The 23,131-nt window shown below is 38.4% G+C and overlaps 1 protein-coding gene across 3 annotated transcripts in view; it reads left to right on the plus strand.

Annotated features, from left to right (window-relative positions):
• Positions 1-23,131, plus strand: part of NELL2 (neural EGFL like 2) — a 448,103-nt gene that overhangs the window by 194,788 nt on the left and 230,184 nt on the right. For all 3 annotated transcript variants that reach the window (XM_037847584.1, XM_037847583.1, XM_037847586.1), the window contains exons 11-12: positions 4,747-4,838; positions 17,708-17,810. In XM_037847584.1, the coding sequence (XP_037703512.1) occupies positions 4,747-4,838; positions 17,708-17,810 (195 nt within the window). The remainder of the gene's footprint in view (positions 1-4,746; positions 4,839-17,707; positions 17,811-23,131) is intronic.

The following is a 23,131-nucleotide window of genomic DNA, read 5'->3' on the forward strand; positions in this document are numbered from 1 at the left end:
TTTCAAAAAAGATAAAAATCAAACAAAGAAATCACAAATCCTATTTCTCAACTAAATGAATTATACTTATTTTCTTTTTTGGTCTCTATAACATTTAATTTTGCATTGGATCATTTTTTTCAAGGTGCTGAGACCAATTGGGAAGTTTAAAGTCGACTCATGTATTTTCAATTCATTAATTAAAAGGGAAAGCTAAATATGTAAAGAGTGAGGAAATGTTTAGAAGTGAAATGTGTTATGCCTTTTTTGCTTATATATTCTAAAATATTTTTAGATAGGCTTGGATAATCCTTTCTACAAAGGTTTGCAGAAGTTGATTTAAATCTAATTAGAGTGATCTGCTGTTGGTATCTCAGAAATTATGACCAGTAAATCAGGATTTTAATGTGTAATTTAGGACTTTCAGAGTTTTACTGTCTTCTTTTCCATTCCTCAATCTGTGCTATAAATTACTTTTCACTTTTTAACAACTGATGGCTTTCAAATTTGCATCCATACCATCTCCTGTCTTCCTAGTTGCTTTTAATTGTATTTACATTCTAACAATGGGGAAAATGAAGTGAAAATAATTCATTAATTGCTTTGGAAGATTCTCTCGTAATTATGGTACCCACAACTAATGGTTACTTAATGATGTTTAGCATAGCCTGGAAAAACATATATACTATATATCATCCCACTGAATTTCTCCAAGTTCTTCTTATTAATGTCCTTACCTATGAGTGAACAGTCTTTGCACTGGACAGCGGTGGGTGACACAATTCACATAAACCATGATGTGAAGGGTACCCCTGAGTTATGAAAACAGCAGTGTTTACTTGAGCCATAGTAAATATGCATTTGCCATTGCTTAATATTAGTAACTAAAGAGGAGCTGTGGTGTTCTGGGTTAGTCTGCTTTCATGGAAACCCTCGCTGCTTAGTCTGCAAAGTGAAAAACCTAAAGGAATGAATTAATATCCATCTCCTTAGGAGTTTCATACCTTAAAATACATGCACATAATATTCTCAGTCAATCACTTGGCATAGATCTTGGCCTAATTGATATAATTCTTCTTGAAGCTGGTAAATAGTTTGGGGCATAGGAATCCAGAGTGTGTGTCACAAGGAACTTAATTCTGGTTATATAAACACATACAAACACATACACATGCCCCAAACTGAAAAGAAATGAAGCTTCTGACTCCGAACATGTGAATGCAATTGAATTAACAGAAGAAATCAGTTAGGCAAAAATGATTATTCCTTCATTGTTTTGTTGAGGATTTTCTTTATGCTTTTCAGTTGGGGAATTCTAGAGACCATCCTGTAGCCATCTGGTAGCCACAATGATTATTGTTCTCTCTGAGGCTTTGCCTCTGATGCCTGCCGAGGCTGGCCTTGGTTAAAGTCAGGAAATAAACCTAATCTGCTTTCCCTCTTCTCTTTCAACCCTTGGTCTTCCCAGGATTCAGTTCCTTCATCTTGCCCTCTGTCTACCTATGGACCTCATTTGATAAGCTATCTAGACTTTTTCTTAAAGTGGGTCTCTATTTTAAAAATACTTCTGTTTTCCCTCTTTAAGATTTATTTGTTCTACATTCTACTCTCTTGGGTCCTTCTAAGCACTTTAGCCTTGTGTATTAGACCTTGTAAACTAGACTCTTAATGAGCTAAAGTGAATCAATATGACAACCACCTCTGCTGGTATTTCCTCTTGGGCATCCATTCTCCCAGTTCCATTTTCTCTCTTTTCTTTCCTGCTCTGTGCCCCAGGAGGCTGACTTCTGCAGACTAGCATCACCCTGGCCTTCTTGCCAGTGGCCCTGGCAATGGGAGGCATTGGCAGGAAACTGGAGGGCAGGAAGAGATAGAATTGGCCGTGTTTATTCCCTACTCTTTCCCTGCACCAGGCTGCATCTTTGGCAGTAGCTGTGTGTCTCATGATTACAGTTCTCACTAGACATTCTCTCTGCCATGTCTCTGGCTCATCTTGAGTTCCAGTAAAACCATTTCCTCTCATAGTTCCTTAGCTCTAGGTTGATGAAGACTTCTGCTATTGCCAGAGTCAGGGGCCTTCACCTTTCTTGTTCCCATCATCTTGATCCAGCTCTCCTCTCCCAGTTTACCACTCAGCCCCTGTGTTCCTATATAACTTAATGAATTCCAAATTATAGAACTTAAGTTTGGCTTTTATTGTAGTTTTCTATGTGTCTGATACCCTACTAAGTATTGAGGACATGAGTCATGTCTCATTCATTTTGGAAGCCCAGTTCCTGGTGGAGTACTGTCATGTACTAGGAGCTCAGGAAAGGTTTATTAAATGTACAAATAGATTGATATGACTCTAGCTTCTGCAGTCAGCTCCTGGGAGGTTTCAGAGCCATTCTAATTGTACTTTCAGAATTCCTTAAAAGTATTTTCAGGAATGATTGTGGCTTTATTGAGTTTCTTAACATTTTTTCCCTAATGAATCTAGGCAAGGCATGTCCTGCTAGCATTACTGGGTATTTGGAGTAAACCTTAGAATTATAGAGAATCACAGAAACTGATTTAAAAAAGCAGCCAGACAAAAATCATTCACTCATGGTTCTTTCTAAGCTATGTTCACCCTATTTGTTCTCACTACTTGAAAGGGAATTAAGCAATTGTGATCTCTTTCATTTTTTAGCTTTTTTCCTCTCTGCCAAGCTCCATTTGGTGCCCTATCATCCCACAAGTTGCCTATTTGAGTCTTTTGAATTAAGAGTTTGGAACAGAAGGTCCATCTGCTCTGCTTCAATATTAAATTATCATAAGATTTTGTGTAAGGAAAATTTGCCGTTGTGTTTTTAAACTGTGTTTCCTTTCCCCTATATTGCAAGAGAGACATGGAGCATCAGTTTTTCTCTTCAGCCTATTCTTGGACTTGAATAGGCTGCAGTTATGAAGTCATAGAATATAATAGGCTTAGAACTTTTGAATGGCGGGTGCTAAAGAGAAGTAAAAAGGGTTTCATTTATTCTCATTATCCTATAAAATGTAGTACTTATTAAGTATAATTGAAACATGTAAAATGCCAGATCTTGATATTTTGAGGTTACTGGATCTCATAAGAAAAAAAAAAAAAGGCACACTCTAAAAATTACATGTTGGGGCGATACATTTAAAATCAATCAGGTTAATTAAATAAACATGCTATTTTAATTCATAATATGATAGATAGTATGCAGCTGACAAATCTGTAGTTTCAATTTGAATATTCATGATTGAGCAAGTTTCAGCCAGCTTTTAAGCAATATAATTTATGCAAGTAAGTTGTATTCTTTTCCAGCAAGCTCCAAAAATTTCAAAGCAATTTCGTGGTAGATATGTTATGAAGTGAAAATTGTTAATAAAAGCTGAGTAAGGAGAAGAATTGAAGGGTGACATTTTTAATATGTGCATGCTTTCTGTTATTTAAATGTCCAATTTTAAATAAATAATAGTTTATTTTGCAGTAATGGTGAAAGTTGGGTTATTCTTTGGGTAAGAATATTTGTACAATCACATGTATATTATATATATTAATATTATTAATAAAAATATGTCTAATTACCTTTTTATCCATTGCTATTGGCAAGTTGATACTTTTAAAGATAATGAGAATATTTAAATTCCAAAGAGGGAAAGATTTCTTTCTAATCTACATAAAAGAATTAAAGGGAAATGTATACATTCACTTTGTAAAATCTGGGTAGTCAAAATTAAAAATTGAATTTAGTAAATAAAGGGAACAGCAAACTGCCTGAATCTGTGTTTATCAGTTGATCTCATCTCCTGGTTTTCTAAAGTAATTAGCTCAGGTCCATCAAAGTGTTAGGGGACTTCAAATCATCTACAGTATTGGGTTCTCTTTTAAAGGAAAACAATACAAAATCATGAAAGCAAAGGTTAGTTTAGGGTCTTGGAAAGAGCCTAAGCCAGTAAAGGGCACTAAAAGTTAAGCTTCATTAGCTTCGCGGTACATCTGCCTCTGTTTAGATGATGAGTGAACATGAGTAATGGGAAACAGTCATTTAAATTCAAGTGAACAGCTTGAGTGAATTGTAAATATCTTGCAATTTTCAGCTAAAAAATGATTTGGTACTCTATGTATATTTTCACTAATTAAAAATATGTTTTCCCCGTTGGATCTGAAGTTAATTTATAAATTTTATTTAATTGGGATGGAAACAAGGTAGGCCCAGACTAAGGCCTTTCAATCAATATCCTAAGTAGGGTACACTAATTTGTGGTACTTACGAATAAAATAATTCTAAACCTTGAAACCTGAAGCCTAGATGTATGCTGAAATTAAAACAGCGTCTTTCTAACTTTCTGTTGTAAAATTTTGTTGTAAAGTGTTCTGTAATGGTACATCAAAAAGGAACTTTTCTCGTATTTCTGTTGCCCTAAGCATCTGCTTAATGTGCCTTTTGGGAGCAGAGTCCTAAGTGGGATCTCATCTAGTAGGCAGGTAACTGGCTTGAGAGTTTGCTTACCAGCATTCCTTTTTCAGAGTCTAATTCTGACTCTCCATGGCCCAGTATTCTTTTTTGTGTCTTATTTTACTCTTTAAACAATGGCCATGACAGTAACTAGAGCCTACGTTTGCCTTACAGTAGATTAAATTTAGGTTTATAGCCATTCAAATACCTTAAAAAGGTGTGCAAACACAAGATATTGTCACAGAATGATCTGAACACCTCTAAGCTATTTTTTCTAATGAAAAATAAATGCATATGTGTGTTTTTTTTAATTCCAAAGCAATATGCCAGTTTCAAGGACGAACTTACTTTGAAGGAGAAAGAAATACGGTCTATTCCTCTTCTGGAGTGTGTGTTCTCTATGAGTGCAAGGTAAGGTAACTCTTTAAGGGCTTTTAAAATTTTTTTCAATTATACAAACCCAGTAAACTTTTCTGTAAAAGCTCACCCTCCTAATTTCCTTTAAAATTTAAGGTGAATGGAAAAATTCAAAATATTAATTTTTTCTCAAATGTAAAAGAAATTTCCATTACATTTTGCAAATATACAAATTCTTCTATGTGCCTTACAAATTTTAATAAAGCTGTACATCAAATTATACATAGAATATGAACTCATCTATGTAAAAATGTACGTAAAAAGACTAACATTAAGATATACATTAAAATTTTAATGAAGCTCTAATTTTATTGGTAGGATTGGAGGGATTATGATGATGTACTTTTTTAGTGAATTTTTTATTGTGAACTTCAACATATATACATAACAGTAACAACTTTCAAAGTACAATTTAACAAGTAGTTAGAGAACAAATTTCAAAGAACGTCATGGGTTATACTTTCCCAACTTCAGCTTTTCCAGCATTGTAAAATATAACATACGTACATACAGAAAGGTGTTAACTCTTGATGTGCAGCTCAACAAGCAGTTATCTAGGTAATTTCAAAAATTGTTATGCATTAGAGTTCCACAGTTTCAGTTCTTTCCTTATGCAATATAGGATATATACAGAAAGATGAAGACTTTCAAAGCACAATTCAATGAATAGCTATAGAGCAAATTTCAAAGGATGTTATAGGTGACAGTTTCACTATGTCATTTACCTCCTTCCAGCTATTCCAATACCCCAGCATCTAAATATATATATATATTTATTTATTTACATAAAGTTTCAGTATTCATAGACCTTTTGTTAAATCTTATCTTATTTGTTGCTACCCCTTCCTCTCAATCACTTTCTCTATCTTTAGGACTATCTAAGTAGTAAGCACCCTAACTTGTTCATGTTGAAAAGGGGTGTCAACAACATGGTGAAGGGGGCTGCATCTGATTATTGTTCTTAAAGGGGCTGTTGCCTCTGGGTTTTAGAACTTATCTGGCATAGGTATACTCTGGTGGATTTAAGTTTCTGAGAGATAAAACTTAGTGAGTGCATCTTTTATAGACTCTCCAGTAGGGAACTAGGTATTTGGGGACTGCTTTTGGTAAGGGCACTGCATACTGTGGCCATTTAGGATGTCTAGCTGGAGCTTGCATAAGAGAAACCTCCAGGATAGCCTCTTAACTCTATTTGGGATCTCACAACCACGGTGAACTCAGCTTGTTGCCTTTCTTTTTTCCCCCTTTTGGTAAAGTAGGCATTTTCAATCTCTCACTGCCAGGGTCAGCCTCATTTCTGGGAGTCATGTCCTACTTCACCAGGGAGAGTCATTCCCCTGGGAGTCATGTCCCTCCTGGTGGGAGAGGTTAGTAAGTTTACTTGCCGAGTTGGGCTTAGAGAGAGAAAAGCCCCATCTGAGCATCAAAAGAGGTTCCCTAGAGGTCTTTAGGCATAATTATACGTGGGCTCAGCCTCCCATTTGCAACCTTAAGTTTCACAAGAGCATGCCTCACGTTGAGGACTTGATTTATTAAGTAATGAGTTCCTAATTTCACTTAATATATATTCTATCCCAAGATAACTGGTCAGTTTCTTACATTATCTTCACTTAGTTATACAATGATCATCACTCTCAACTTTGAACAATTATCGTAACATAATACATCCCAGAGCTCTTATCAGCTGCTACTTATTCATCCCTAGTATTAGTGTAGTGTTGGTAAGATGTTCCTATTAAATATAATCTTATATATAATGAGTAATTTTTCCATATAGCACTCTGTCATTCACCCTCTGCGTCAGTGTCAAACCTTTTAAGTATATCATGCTAACACTTATTTTGGTTTGTGGTGCTACTCTGTGGGTTACATGCCTTTAAACAACCATTTATGAAGATGTTCGCCTTCAGTGTGTCACTGACACTTATAATTCCATTAACAAACCATAGTCATGCCTAACCATTCCCATACCATTAAGTTCACCCTCATTATCATATTTGTACATATTAGATTATCATTCCCCCTTCTGTCTATTTCTAGGTTCCTTATATTCTACATTATGAGACACTTATTTTACATTTTTCATGGAGTTCACATTAGTGGTAACATACAATATCTCTCCGTTTGTGTCTGGCATATTTCACTCAGCATTCTGTCTTCAAGGTTCATCCATGTCATATGTCTCATGACCTCATTCCTTCTTACTGCTGTGTAGTATTTCATCATATGTATATATGACATTTTGTTTATCCATTCATCTGTTGAAGGACATTTGGATTGTTTCCATCTCTTGGCAATTGTGAACAATGCTGCTATGAACATTCATGTGCAAATATCTGTGTCACTGCTTTCAGAGCTTCTGAGTTGTATACCAAGAAGTGAAATTACCAGATCATAGGGTAATGCGATATCTAGTTTTCTGAGAAACTGCCAAACTGTCTTCCAAAGTGGCTGTACCATTATAAAGTCCCACCAACAATGAATGAGAGTTCCAGTTTCTCCACATCCTCTCCAGCATTTGTAGTTTCCTGTTTGTTTAATGGCAGCCATTCTTATTGGTGTGAGATGATATCTTATTGTGAAGATGAACATTTTTTTCATGTGTTCCTCTTTGGAGGACATTTGTATTTCCTCTTTGGAGACATGTCTTTTCATATCTTTTGCCCATTTTTATAATTGGGCTGTTTGTACTATTGTTGTTAAGTTGTAGGATGTCTTTATACAGGTAAGATAGCAGACTCTTATCAGATACTTGGTTTCCAAATATTTTCTCCCATTGCATTGGTTGCTTCTTCACCTTTTTGACAAATTCCTCTGAGGTACAAAAGCTTTTGATTTTGAGGAGTTGCCATTTATCTATTTTTTCTTTCATTGCTTGTGCTTTGGATGTAAGGTCTAAGGAACGACATCCTAATACTAGGTCTTGAAGATGTTTCCCTACATTGTCTTCTGGGAATTTTATGGTACGTCTCTTATATTGAGGTCTCTGATCCACTTTGAGTTAATTTTTGTATAGGGTGTGAGGTAGGGGTCATCTTTAATTCTTTTGGATAGGGATATCCAATTCTCCCAGCCCCATTTGTTGAAGAGACCCTTCTGTTCCAGTTCAGTGGATTTGGGGGCCTTATCAAAAATCAATCGACCATAGATCTGGGGGTCTATTTCTGAATTCTCAATTTGATTCCATTGATCAATATGTCTATCTTTGTGCTAATACCATGCTGTTGGCTACTGTGGCTTTACAGTAAGCTTCAAAGTCAGGAAGTATAAGTCTTCCCCCTTGTTTTTCCTTTTTAGAATATTTTTAGAATTCAAGACCCCTTTCCCTTCCAAATAAATTTGATATCTAGCTTTTCCAAGTCTGCAAAGTAGGTTGTTGGAATTTTTATTGGAATTGCATTGAATCTCTAGATCGGTTTGGGTAGGATTGACATCTTAACAATGTTTAGCCTTCCTATCCATGAACACGGAATATCTTTCCATCTCTTTAGGTCTCCTTTTATTCCTTTTAGTAAAGTTATGTAATTTTCTGTGTAGAGGTCTTTTACATCCTTGGTTACGTTTATTCCTAGGTACTTGATATTTTTAGTTGCTGTTGAGAATGGGATCTTTTTCTTGAGTGTGTCTTCAATTAGGTCATTTCTAGTGTATAGGAACATTACTGACTTACGTGCATTAATCTTGTATCTCGCTACTTTGCTGAATTTGTTTATTTGCTCAAGTAGTTGTGTCATTGATTTCTCAGGGTTTTCCAAATATAAGGTCATATCATCTGCAGATATTGACAGTTTTACTTCTTCCTTTCCAATTTGGAAGCCAACAATTTTGTTGTCTTGTGATTGCTCTGGATAGAACTTCTAGCACAATGTTGAATAATACGGGTGACAGCAGGCATCCTTGTCTCATTCCTGATCTTAGAGGGAAGGATTTCAGTCTGTCACTATTGAGTACTATGCTGACTGTGGGTTTTTCATATATGCCCTTTATCATATTGAGGATGTTTCCTTCAATTCCTCCTTTTTGAAGTGTTTTTATCAAAAAAGGATGCTTAATTTTGTAGAATTCTTTTCCAGCATCTACTGAGATGATCATTTGATTTTTCCTTTTTAATTTGTTAAAGTGTTGTATTACATTGATTGATTTTCTTAATTGGACCACCCTTGCATGCCTGGGATGTACCCCACTTGGTCATGGTGTATGATTTTTTTTTAATGTGTCTTTGGATTCAATTTGCAAAGTATTTTGTTGAAAATTTTTGCGTCTATATTCATTAGGGAGATTGGCCTGTAGTTTTCCTTTCTTGTAGCATCTTTATCTGGTCCCCCCTCACATTTATTATTTTGCTTATTTGGGTGTTCTGTCTTTTTGGCTTTGTCAGTCTAGGTAAAGGTATGTCAATCTTGTTGATCTTCTCAAAAAACCAACTTTTAGTTTTATTTATTCTCTCTATTGCTTTTTTGTTCCCCATATTATTTATTTCTGCTTTAATCCTTGTTATTTCTTTTCTTCTATTTGCTTTAGGATTAGTTTGCTGATAATTTCTAGCTTCTTCAGTTGATCTGTTAGTTCTTTGATTTTAGCTCTTTCTTCCTTTTTAATATATGCATTGAGAGCCATAGATTTCCCCCTAAATACTGCCTTCACTGCATCTTGTAAATTTTGATATGTTGTTTTCTCAACTGCATTCGTCTCTAGATATTTAGCAATTTCTCTTGCAATTTCTTCTTTGACCCACTGATTATTTAGGAATGTGTTGTTTAACCTCCAGATATCTGTGAATGTTCTAAATATTTGATGATTATTGAATTCTAGTTGCCTTCCATTGTAGTCAGAGAATGTGCTTTGAATAATATCAGTCTTTTAAAATTTATTGCAGCTTGTTTTATGCCCCAGCATATGATCCCGTAGAAAGTTCCATGAGCACTAGAGAAGAATGTATACCCTTGTAATTTGTGATGTAATGCTCTATATATGCCTGTTAATTCTAATTTGTTTATCACATTGTTTAGGTTCTCAATTTCTTATCGGTCCTCTGTCTGGTTGATCTATCTATAGGACAGAATGGTGTATTGAAGTCTCCCACAGTTATTGTGGATACATCTATTGCTTCCTTCGGTTTTGCCAGTGTTTGTTTCATGTACTTTGGAGCACCTTGATTGGGTGCATAAAGATTTGTAATTGTTATTTCTTCTTGGTGAATTGTTCCTTTTATTAGTATATAATGTCCTTCTTTGTCTTTTATGACATCCTTTCATTTAAAGTCTATTTTTTCTGAAATTACTATTGCTAGCCCTGCTTTCTTTTGGTGTAGCTTGCCTGGAATACTTTTTCTATCCTTTCACTTTCAATCTCTGTGTTGCTGCATCTAAGATGAGTGTCTTGTAAACAGCTTATTCATGGTTCATATTTTTTAATCCATTCTGCCAATCTATATCTTTCAATTGGGGAGTTTAATCCACTCACATTCAATGTTATTACTGTGAAGGCAGTTCTTGAATCAGCCATCTTATCCTTTGGTTTTTATTTGTCAGATCTATTTTTGCCTTCTCTCTCTTTATTTCTTTTAAATTTCCCTTACTAATGCTCTTCAGTTCTTTGCCCTTCCCCAGACCTCTCTCTCCTGTCAATTTTTCTCAGCCAGTAGAGCCCCCTTTAGTATTTCTTGTAGAGCAGGTGCCTTGTTAACAAATTCTCTTAGCATTTGTTTGTCTTTGAAAATTTTGAGCTCTCCCTCAATTTTAAAGGAGAGCTTTGCTGGATAAAGAATTCTTGCCTGACAATTTTTCTTTTTCAGAATTTTAAATATGTCATACCCCTGTCTTCTTGCCTCCATGGTGCCCACTGAATAGTCAGTACTTAGTCTTATACTGTTTCCCTTGTATGTAGTGAATTGCTTCTCTCTTGCTGCTTTCAGAACTTTCTCTTTCTTTTCAGCATTTGACAATCTGATCAGAATATGTCTCAGAGTGGGTTTATTTTGATTTGTTCTAATTAGAGCTCATTGGGTATCTTTGATTTGCATATTTATGTCATATAGAAGGGTTGGGAAGATTTCCCAAACAATGTCTTCAAATACTCTTCCTAACCCTTTACTCTTCTCTTCATATTCTGGAACACCAGTGACTCCTATATTTGTGTGCTTCATGTTGTCCATCATTTCCTTGAGATCCATTTCAAATGTTTTTTTTTTTTCACCATTTGTTCTTTTGTGCTTTTTGTGATCCATTGCTCTGTCCTCGAGTTTGCTAATTCCTTCCTGTTCCTCTTCAAATCTGCTGTTTTGTGTCTCAAGAATATTTTGAATTTGATCAACAGTATCTTTTATTTCCACAAGATCTGCTATATTTTAATTTACTATAGCAAGTTCTTCTTTATGTTCTTCTGGGGTCTTCTTTGTGTTCTTTATATCCTGAGCAATGACACTGATGTTTGTGTGTACTTCTTTGATTAATTGCTCCAAGTTCTGTGTCTCCTCTGGCTTTTTAATTTAGACATTTGATTATCCATATCTTCTGGTTTCTTCATTTGCTTTATAATTTTCCATTGCTTTTGGCCTCTTGGCATTTGCTTATCTTGATAGGATTCTTTTAGGATTGCAGGATGTTTTGAACATTCATCTATAATTTGGCAGAGCTATAGCTTGGTGGAGTGCACTTTCCTTGACTGACTAGCAGATGGTGCTCTTGAGCCACCTCTCACACTCAAGTCAGTTCTTGCCTGACTTTGTCTATGCACTGAGTGGGAGTCCAATCCCTGTGGACATCCAATCAGTGCACCGATTTTCCTTGTGCACTGGGGACTTCCAGCCCAGTGGGTGGGAAGCATGCCCTGTGCAGTTTGGCAGGGAATCCACTCCAGGACACAATGGTCCCAGCCATTCTCAGGGCTGTGCATGGAGTACTCTGGGCCTACAGAGCTGTGCATCTCACCTTCTGGGTCAAATGCCCCACAGTCCCTGTCTGCCATGCACCCGCTAGTCCCTTAGATTAGGAGAGGGCTGCTGACACTTACGTATGGTGCCCTGGCCTCTAGGCTGTACACACCATGGGCTTCTGTGGAGGAAGAGTGGACACTGTCACAAGCCTGCCAAATCCTGAATTCCCTCAAGGAAGCTCTCAGTTGCAGGGCTGTGAAGGGTCATCTCCCCAGCTAACTGCAAAGATGGCTGCATGGGGTATGGAAAGCTGCCACCTTATGCATTTTTCTCCTTGTTCCAACCACCAATCCTTGGCACGGGGGCTCTTGGCCATGGGTTTATGAAGGGTCATCATCTGAGCCAAGTGCTGAGGAGGGTGCCCAGGGCATGGAAGGCTGCTCCCCTCCATACTCATCAGTCAACTCTAACCACCCATTCCCTTGTGGCAGTCTGGCAAAACACTTACCTGTCTTAAATGCAGTCTTTCAGCTTCTCCAAGTACAGACTCACTCTGGGTGCAGAAGTCCCTGCCCTGCTGGTGGAATCCTGGAACTGCTGTTCTGGAGCACTTTCTGTTCTTTATATAGTGTTTTTCACAGAGAATTTTGCTCTGTCTCTCCTAATCCACCATCCTCCCAGAAGTGCAAATATACAAATTAAGTGCTTGAAAAATAATTTTCACAGTAAATAAAAATACTGTTTTGTCAAATTAAAGTTGTATGAAGTTGTCTTATATTTCCAAATTTAAAACGGCTCCTTGTTTTCTGTTTTGAAAAAAACTTAAAGTTAGATTTAGTCTGTTTTCACTCATTGTTTTGCACTAGGTGAGAAATATCACTCAGTTCCGTTAAAATAAAAATATAAAAATTGCCTAATAGGAAAGGAACTGTTTAATGGAGATAAAACTTAATCCCTTTGGGAGGAGTATTTTAAATTATCTGAAGGAGAGTTCCTTATGAATTCACCTGCTATGGTCTCTTGAAGTATTCTTCTGAAGCATATGTATTTCCTTCAAACTCTGTTCTTTGACCTACTCATTTAAAAACTATATTTCATGATGCTTTTCATATTTGCCTTTCATAAACTATAATGTTATATTTCCTGACCACAAAGCTGTATTTCAAGCCGAATTCTATCTGATGGAAACTACATGTATATAAAGTTTCTGCTTAAGGGTTCCATTTGCAGTTGATCCTTAATTTTCCTGTTTAAATGTTTCCCTCACTTGGGTTTTGGGGAAAATTTAGTATGAATAGATTATGTAGAAAATCAGGATGGGTGGCTTACTTTGGAAGCACCATCAATAAACTGTAAGCATTTATATGATTATTAAAAGCTGGAGAAAGGATCAGCTATACATATTTTATGTTTTAAGTTGGATGTACTTTGGGATAAGCAAGGAGGAGGCATAAAAAGGCAAGTCTATGATTTGGTTTCTAGAGTGTGACAGCTCTGAATTCTTTATGCACATTTCAAAGTATTCTAGCTGCTTCTTTTGGTTTAAATACACTCTCCTATGATGTAGGCTACCATCTTATAGATATGAGAGCTGAGATATAGAAATATTAAAATGGCTTGCTGAATCTGTATTTTAAGATGGGTTTTTCTTTATCAGCATCCCTACACCAATACTGTTTGGAGTTGAGTAGCTCCCACTATAGATGTAGGAATTGGAAGGTTTAGAATTAGTTTTAGTAACTCCAAAATGAGAAAAGGAAAACAGAGAAAAAAGTTACTTCAAGGAAGGCAAAAACTTTCATCAGCTCTTTTCTAATGGTAAACTGTAACTTTAACATATCAGCTTTAAATTTAAAAATTTTGAGGGTATCTGAAGTTTTTGTGCATCAGTGTGAGTGCATGGTGGGAAGGTACATATGTATGATATATGTGTATGCCATATGCATGCTATGCATACACATTCATGCACACTTTTTATTTAACCAGAGTGTGCCCCCATAATGCTGAAAATTATGATTTAGAAATTTACTGGGATTGTTGCCTGTTTGATTTTAAAGGAGCTACAAAATTATATGATTTTAAATTACTTTAGTCAGAAATCTACATAGGTAATACTGCAGGTGCTCAGCAAATATTTAGTGAATGAATGAAAGAATGTTTCCTTTTATTTGCGCAAATGAAAAGCACTATTTTCTACTGTCTCATGAAGTGTTGTCCTATAGAAATATGTAAGATGCATATGTAATTTTTATTGGGCTAAAATTTCTATATTTAACCCTCTATATGGGCAGTATTACCATGTCAGCATAGATGCAGTATAAACATTATAAATATTTTACACTCTTGTTGTTCTAAGTCTTCAAAATCTTATGTGTATTTTATGCTTAAAATTGCTCAAGTGAGGAGAGGGTGCATGATGGCAGCATAGAGAGGAGTGGAATTTAGTTAGTCCCCTGGAGCAACTAATAAATAACCAGGAACAGCTAGTAAATAATTTGGAATAACTGCTGGGGGACAAACATTACTGCCCACACATCATACACCAACCTGCATTGGGAGGAATGCCTGAGATTGCAGCATAAAATCTGTAAGTAAAAATTGCAGAACAGTGCTGGGAGTCCCTTTCCTCCACAGCAGGCTAAGCTGCAGAATCTCACTGTGGCAGAAAGCAGCACTCTCTGAACAAGCAACTATAACTCAGCCTAGCTTCAACTGGGGTTTTAATTGACAAATGTGGACTGCTGAATACAAGCTACAAACCCCTAACAAGGAGACAGTGGCTTTTAGTGATGACTGGCCTTAAAGAACCAGAAGACTCCTCTGTCCTGGGAGGGGTACCCCAGAAGACCAGGTGTTACCTCTTGCCCATGAGTGAAACTGAGGGGCTGTAGATTGGCTGGGAAAGGGAGCTTTCTGTCCATTTTTCTCTCTCTTAACCTGAGGGGCTCAGTGAAGACAGCCTCAACCATTTTCAATTTGCAGTGCTCTGACTGAGATGGGTGGAGATAACAGAGTCAGAGAAACAATTCAAATGCAGATGATAACTCCCTAGGGGGTGTATCTTCCCTAAGAGGAAGGAGGTGGGGCTCAGCTCTACTACCAGTCTTCCATTCAGAACCAGACTCCAGAGCCTTGGGGAAAACAGCCAAAACAAAAACTAAAGGGGCCACACCTCCTTACACCAGTCTGAAAAGAAAGGCTGACAGGTGCCACCTGCTGGGCAGGTTAGGAAAAGCACAGTGGCTAGAGACCTCACAGGAAAGTCTGTCAATCTGTAAGACACACCCACAAGGAGACTTGAAACTGAATATAACTGCATTCTGAGATCTGGACCTGTTCTGGTCTGGGAAAATCTGATTGGGGTAACCAAGGAAACCAGATGCCTAGACAACAGAAAACTACAATCTACACTAGGAAAAACAAAGATATGGCCCAGTCAGAGGAACAAACTTACACCTCAGTCAAGATACAGTTGAGCTATTGTTTCACTTTAATGAAACAATCAATTAAAGATTTTCCAAAAAATATGTGAAATCAAATCAAAAACCAAACCAACATGTTCAGGAAAGATATGGCAAAAGAGATCAAGTCTATAAAGAAAATACTGGGCAATATAAGGTAGAAATCAAAAGTTTAAAAATGTAAGTGGCAGAATCTATGGAAATGAAAGGCTCAACACAAGAGATGAAAAACACAATGGAGACATACAACAGCAGATCTCAAGAGGCAGAAGAAATCACTCAGGAGGAGAACAAGACACCTGAAATCCCACACACAAAAGAACAGATAGGGAAAAGAATGGAAAAATATGAGCAATATCTCAGGGAATTGAATACAACATGAAGCACATGAATATGCATGTCATGGGTGTGCCAAAAGGAGAAGAGAAGGGAAAAGGGGCAGAAACAATAATAGAGGAAATAATCAATGAAAATTTCCCATCTCTTATGAAAGACATAAAATTAGAGATCCAAGAAGTGCAGCATACCCCGAACAGAATAGATCTGAATAGACCTATGCCAAGACACTTAATAATCAGATTATCAAATGTCAAAGACAAAGAGAATCCTGAAAGCAGTAAGAGAAAAGCGATCCATCACATACAAAGGAAGCTTGGTAAGACTATGTGTGGATTTCTCAGTAGAAACCATGGAGGCAAGAAGGAAGTAGTGTGATATATTTAAGATACTGAAAGAGAAAAACCACCAACCAAGAATCCTATATCTGGCAAAACTGTCCTTCAAATATGAGGGAGAGTTTAAAATATTCTCTGACAGACAATGAGAGAGTTTGTGAACAAAATACCTGCTCTACAGGAAATACTGAAGGGAGCATTATAGATAGATAGGAAAAGACAGGAGTGAGAGGTTTGGAACACAATTTTGGGTGATGATAGCACAGAAGTGTAAGTACACCAAAGAAAGATGACTGTAAGTGTGGTTGAAAGAGGAAGGTTAGGAGCATGTGGGACCCCAGAAGGAAAGAGGAAAGGTAAAGACTGGGAATACATAACTTAGTGAAACCTAGAGTGCTCACCAATTGCGATAAAATGTACAAATACATTTTTACATGAGGGAGAATAAATGATTAGCAACCTTGCAAGGTATTAAAAATAGGGTGGTATTGGTGAAAAAATACAATCAATGCAAACTAAAAAAAAAAAAAAGGAAAAAGAAGTGCTCAAGAACCACATGTAACTAATGTTTATTGATTGGATAGCATTGCTCTCTCAGATTATCAAGCTTTTGTAGTTCTTGACTCTTTTCTTCACGTTCAAGACTTCTGTTATTTCCTCTTCCTTCAGGTTCTGTAACTTTTGTATTTACACATTTACATAATTGATAGCTCTCTCAATCCTCTTGTCTCTGGGCTATCAATTCTAGTTCCTGTTTTCCCTTTTATTGTCAGTTTTATGGCCTTGAAAATGTGTCCTGGGAATCTGTGACTTTAATTGTTACACAGGGAAAAATAATGTGGTTCTGAAAGCAAGATTACCAGACCTGATATTACTGTCAGACCAAAAGAAGACTAGCATTTGAGTTTACTGTATCCATTTCTCCTGCCAGTTTCTTGATAAAATATTATGATAACTTGGAGAACATCCTTCAAATAAATGTCAGGAAAAGGTAGATGCTGAAATGCATGCTTATTCCATGAAAGCAGTTCATATTGAAATTACGTTTAAGAATTCTAAGCTATTGAGTAGAAGTTAAATGGAAGTCTTCAAGTTCCAAGAATTATTTAATTACTTTGTACTGGTAAGCATAATATCACATAGTTAATGGTCCTTGTTCTTAGGAGATTGAAGGCTAACAGTATAGAAGTCAAATGTTTACCTCTAGGGCAAGCTCCTACAGTTATCAGAAAATATTTTATATTTCAATTCCTCCTTGAGAAAGATTTTGTCTTCTCTTGGTTGTTAGAGCTATAACGATTTTACTTTTATTTATCCATTCAATAAATGTTTTTGAGTGCCAACTATGTGCCAGAAAATATTCTGGACATCCATTCATAAGAAAGACACGAAGTCTGCCCTCATTTTTCTTATAGTTTGTGAATGATCCAGAATACTCTTTACCACAATCAGTGATAAGAATCTATAATAGCTTAGAAAACTTTGAAATGAGCATGTTTCAAAAAGCTCAGTTTTTATCAACTGTTTTTTTTTCCCCAAAGTGAGCTATAGAGCCAATTCAAGGTGTATCTTTGCCACAATTGTCGTCTGGATTTGCAAATATGTGTAAAACTAATGGGATTTTTCCAGGTTTATTCACACATTTGGCATACTGTAGACATGGCTACCTTGGTATGATGCAGTTTGCAGTGCTGCTTGTCCACTTGTAATTTTAGAATTGAGCCTGTAACCTGTGTAGAAGTTCTCTGAATTAAAATTTCACTCTCATGTTAGAAGAGACTCTACTTGATCTGGAAACATCTTAGTAAGTCCTGATTAAGAAGTTTGAAGCATTTATTTTCTGTTGCCCAACAGGACCAGACTATGAAACTTGTTGAGAGTTCAGTCTGTCCAGTGTTGGATTGTCCAGAGTCTCATCAGATTACTTTGTCTCACAGCTGCTGCAAAGTGTGTAAAGGTAAGCCTTTTTTTTTTTTTTTTTTTTTTTTTTTGTAAAATGAGATTTATGTGCATGAGTCATTCTTGGAAGCTAGCACAACTGACATTAAATAGAATTTTTATAAGCAAGTTATTTCCAAAGACTAATAGGATTTTCCTAAAAGTTTTCCTAATTTGTCACACAGTGAGTAGTCATTAAATATTTGTTGAATTCAATTAAAATTTAGATATTCCCAGGCATTTTTGTTAGGTGTTTGTACCTGTTTCAGGCTCTGCTTATGTATACTTCTCTGTGCACTTGTTCTGGGTCACCACGACATTGTTGGAGAAAGGCATGGCAGTGCTGTTATTTTATTGACAGTCACTGTTGCTTGGCAATAGTGTTACTTGTCTTTTGGTTTGATTTTCACTTCTTCTGTATTTCCTTGCATGATTTCCACTATGTCTCCTCAAAAGACTTCTCTTCTCAATTCTACTGTCTTTCACTCTTAGGCTTCTAGTTTACTCAGAAGATAGAGGCCATCAGACAACATTGCTTGTTCTGTGTAACCTCTGTGATGATAGGCCAAGGACCAATAGGACCAATAGGTAGCAGTACTTCCTTTTTCAGTTCAATATAAGAAAATGCTAAAGTTGGCATGATTCAGAAATGCAGTAGGCTACCCCAAGAGGCAATGAGTTCCACATCATGAAAATTTCTTAAACAAAATGCCTTTTTGTTATAGATTCAAGATTAAGCTAAAATATTGATTGTATACAACTTTTTAAGGCCCTTACCAATCCTAAAATTTTTTGTGTCTTCCTGTGTTATATTGAAATTACATGTTTACGAGAATCTGTCTTCATTAGATTATGTACCTTGAGAGCAAGGCTGGGTCTTTGTATTCGTCTCTATATTCTTTATACCTAGTGTAATACCTGGAATGTAATTTGTGCTCATTAAATGAACTGTTAGGACTTGCTTGATTAGTGATCTTTATGCTGAGGCAAAACAAAACTTAAATAGAAAAAAGGAAGTACAAGAAACTTTGTGAAATAACTACTATTTTGTTTCCTTTTAACCTAATCTATTTAAAGTAGTCATAAGACCTCCCCTCTCCCATTTTTATCAGGGTGATATAGGATTTTTTGTGTTTTTTTAATCTTATTTTTATTTTGATTTTTTGAAGCTCCTTCTTCCATCCATTCAATTAAGGGTTTTAAAATCTCAGTTCTGTACAAGGCTCTTTGGGAATTACAAAGTGATTTAAGAGTTGGTCTGTCTTTCAAGGAGCTTTTGGGGAATTGAGGAACACTTACTTCTACAAATTACAATTAAGTAGATATATAATAAGGGTCATTGGAGTTTTCACCCTCTTGGTGCCTGAGCCAATGTTTGTACAGAGCATGTGTGATTTGATAGGAATCAAGAATTATCATTTCAGTCATTTGGTTTGGGACCTGGACTCCAAGTCTGCAACTTGACTCGAGTGTCTTTGTCAGCCAAAGGGTAGGTTGTATCAGTGCTTCTCAAAGTTAAAGGTGTATACAAATAAGCTAGAGGTCTTAGTAAAATGTAGATCCTGCTACTGTAGGTTTGGGTTGGGGCCAAAGAATCTGCATTTCTAATAAGCTCCCAGATGCTATTGATGCTGCTGGTCAGTGAGACCACTTTTTGAATAATGCTATGGATCGAATTATGTTCTCCAAAAGATAGGTTCAAGTCCTAAACCTGGTTCCAGGAATGTGACTTTATTTGGAAATAGGGTCTTGGAAGACGTGATTAGTTAAGATGAGGCCAAACTTGATTAAGGCAGGCCCTAATCCAATATAACTGGTGCCCTTTTAAGAAGAGGCAAATTTGGACACAGGGTCCACAGACATGAGAGGAGAGAATCTATATGACAATGGAGGCAGAGGTTGAAGTGCTGCAGATACAAGCCAAGGGATACCAAGGATTGCTGGCAAACCATTAGAAGCTAAGAAAAGGAAAGGAAGGATTGTCCCCCACATATTTCAGATGGAACATGGCCCTGCTGGCACCTTGATTTCTACTTTTAGCCTCCAGAACTATGGAACAATAAATTTCCATTGTTTTAAGCCACCTAGTTTGTGGTATTTTGTTGTAGCAGCCATAGGAAACTAAGACAAGTTATTATCTATTACTGAATAGCAAACTGTCCCCAAACTCAGTGGCTTAAAACAACAATCATTTTATTACATATCACAATATCATGGTCTAGGAATTCAGACAGGGCTTGGCTAGGTGATTCTTCTGCAGCATGTGGTGTTGACTGAGGTCACTCAGAGGTATTCAGTTGGTAGCTGGGCTGGGCTGGGAGGTTCAAGATGGCCTTACTCACATACTGGGCACCTTGAGGGGGATGGCTGAAAGGCTGGGCACAGCTGGTGCTTCCTCTCTCTTCATGTAATCTTGAGACCTCTCCTCAGGGTCTCTCCAGCCAGATAGTCAGACTTCTTATATTGTGGCTCAGGGCTCTTAAAGGCAGAGCATCACTTCTGACATTCTTCATTAGATCAAAACAGTCCTAGACCAGCCCAGATTCAAGGGGAGGGGAAATAGACGGCACGGTACATAGGAGGATTGCTAAAGAACTTGTGGTTATGTTGAATCCACTACAAGTGTCCACAGGCTACTCAGATAATAAAGGTGAATAGCATAGAGTCAGTCAGGGTTGAATAGGGCATGATTTAGGTAAGAAACTGGGATAGGGTGCCCGGCGCTGCCCCGCTCGGTCCCCGGTTCCCGGCCGGCGAGGGGAAACAGGGAAGGAGAGAGAGAGATGCAGACTGCGCGAACTAACCTGGTCATGAATCACGACTCGAACCACACGGCAGTTGTGAAAGCAAGCCCTTTACTACAGCTAGATGAACATTCTGTGTTACTGGTTCCCACACGGGGCACGGCGCCTCGTGGGAGAGCAGCCTCGATGTGGCCGTCAGGCACGGCTCCTTGTGGGCTGTCTCACCCTACCCCGTCCGGGTAAGACCTTTTATACACAATTAACAACCAATAAGCTTCTAGGCTAGTATCGCATATACAGGATTTCGATTGGTAGGAGCGGGTGGCGGATACATGCGTCACTATGCGGAAACAGGATGCAGGCGCCATCTTGGCTCACTCGATGGGCGGGGGTAACTCTAGAGCAGGCTGCAGCGCATACGCTAGGCCCGATTCGGGAGGCGGCTTTCCACATCTCCCCCTTTCTTATTTATTTTTGACCCAGTGTCTCCAGTGATGAGCGTGCTCCCGTGAACCCAAATGGTTCACAACCTCTTTGGTGCTTTGGGGAGTCTGGACTAGGCCTCAGCCATCCAGCGGCGGAGCCTCTAGCACCAACCAGAATGCTCACGTCATATGGAGACCGGAGAGTCCGTAAGCTGGAAGCAACGTGACTCTCCCTGCAGTGCTTTGCCTGGCAACTGGGGAACAACGACGGGGGCAGGAACAGCAGTAACCAGAGTCGGGGGTGTCACTAGGTGTCTCTGTGCAATGGCTAGGGTCCAGTCTGGCCACAACTAGGACTCTGCCCTAGAGACCCACCTGAGACAAAATTATGACTACTGGTGTCGCCTTTTACACCCGAGAAACAGCCATGCGATTCGCTACAAATTTTGCTCCAAAGCGCCCCACCTGAGGCGACCAGGAAGGGGTATGGTTAATAAATCGGTCACTATCGGGGGTAACAGAGGTGGGAGTCATAGCCATCATAGTGGTAACACGCAATTGCTGCTGCGCTTGAAACAGGCGTTCTAGCAAACATTTAACAACGACTAATCCCACCAATAATCCCACTGCAATGAGGATCCAATTAGTTAAATTGGGCCAAGAGAACCAGGAAGAAACACTGTGCAATAGTTTCTGTAGAACCTCGCCTAACCCGGAGAGATCGACTTTAACGGGTTTTAACTTGATCCCCCCAATTGTGTCTAAACTAGATTCCACCTGTTGGGAGAGATTAACAAATTCAGGAAAATATGACCTTTTCAGCCAATCAGAGACTCTGGAAATGCTTCCGGTCACGTTGGCCCTGACAGGAGTGACACAGAGTTTAACCGTAAGCCACCGGGTGTCACATGTTTGCTGAAGCACTCTCCAGAGTCCATCTGTTTCCAGTCCAAGTTCATCTATCTCCGCTTGGAGTTTCTGAATGGCCTGGAAATTTAAGTTCAGCATCTGATTGTGGCGGCGTAGCACGTCTCGGGTAAGGTTGACCAAGCCATTTACCGTTTCCATCGTTATGGCGAGCTGCCGATCTGTCCATGCTTGTAGCACAGCCTGCCCGATCGTTGGGACAAACAAAGAGGAAGCTACACTGGCAGCATTCGATAGCCATTCTTTTATGCCTCTTGGACGCCTAGACTTAGAGAAGGGGATATTGTTAAGTGAAACAACTTGAGAAACAGGGCCAACCCAGTCGGTTGCCTTGACGGGGAGCCAGACATAACTTGGGCGATACACTAGGATAGCGGGGCGGCGAGGCATCCGGGTCTTTGGAACGGTTGCAGACTGTAGGAGCAAGCCCTGGAAGGAAAAGGCACCTTTGAGTCTCCTTTTTACTCAAGATCCCTTCACAAGACTGGCGGCTCTTCCCTGTAACGTTAAGAAATTCAAGCAAGACTCCCTTACTTAACTCGCCATTACCAGTTTCACAAGTAGCATTCGCCGCAACTGTGGTGTTGACAACCTTGACAGAGAGGTTAGCAAAAGAGAGGATCAGTGTGTCATTGGTGAGGGGGAAGGACTCGTTGAAGCTTGTGGAGGAAATATAGTTCCACTAAAAAGAAAAAGGCAGATTAGAAGGATTGCTATAGGAGAGCAAAGAACAGAGTTACCGATCCTCTTTTTGGGCAACCGCGGGGTGGTCAGTCCTACTATTATCGTCTTGTCGGTCGTCGCCATCATCAGCAGGGTCGGAGGCTTGGTCTAATGGTTCAGGTTGTATATTCGTTGGCGTTTCTGACAGCTGTTCCTTGGCTTCTTCAGGTGATGTCACGGTTCTCACCAGTCTTTCCGGAACCCACACTGGTTGACGTCCTGGTTCCTGGGGAAAAACACAAACAGAGCCTCTGGCCCAGCTGAGCACCGGGTCAGGGCCTTTCCACTGCCCCGACAGGACATCCTTCCAACGGACTAGACCTCTATGCGGAGGACTCGGGGTGGTGTGTTGCAGGGCAGGTGTCATTCCTTGTGAATTTTCGTTTAAAAAATTATATGTGAGCAAGGCTACAGACAGTCGAGCTTTTGGGGACAGGCCGTGGCCTATACCCTCTTTCTGTTTTTTAAGCAAGTCTTTGAGAGATCTGTGCGCTCTTTCAATGATTCCTTGCCCCTGAGGG

This window comes from Choloepus didactylus, chromosome 8, assembly GCF_015220235.1.
Source record: "Choloepus didactylus isolate mChoDid1 chromosome 8, mChoDid1.pri, whole genome shotgun sequence".
Taxonomy (NCBI): Eukaryota; Metazoa; Chordata; class Mammalia; order Pilosa; family Megalonychidae; genus Choloepus; species Choloepus didactylus.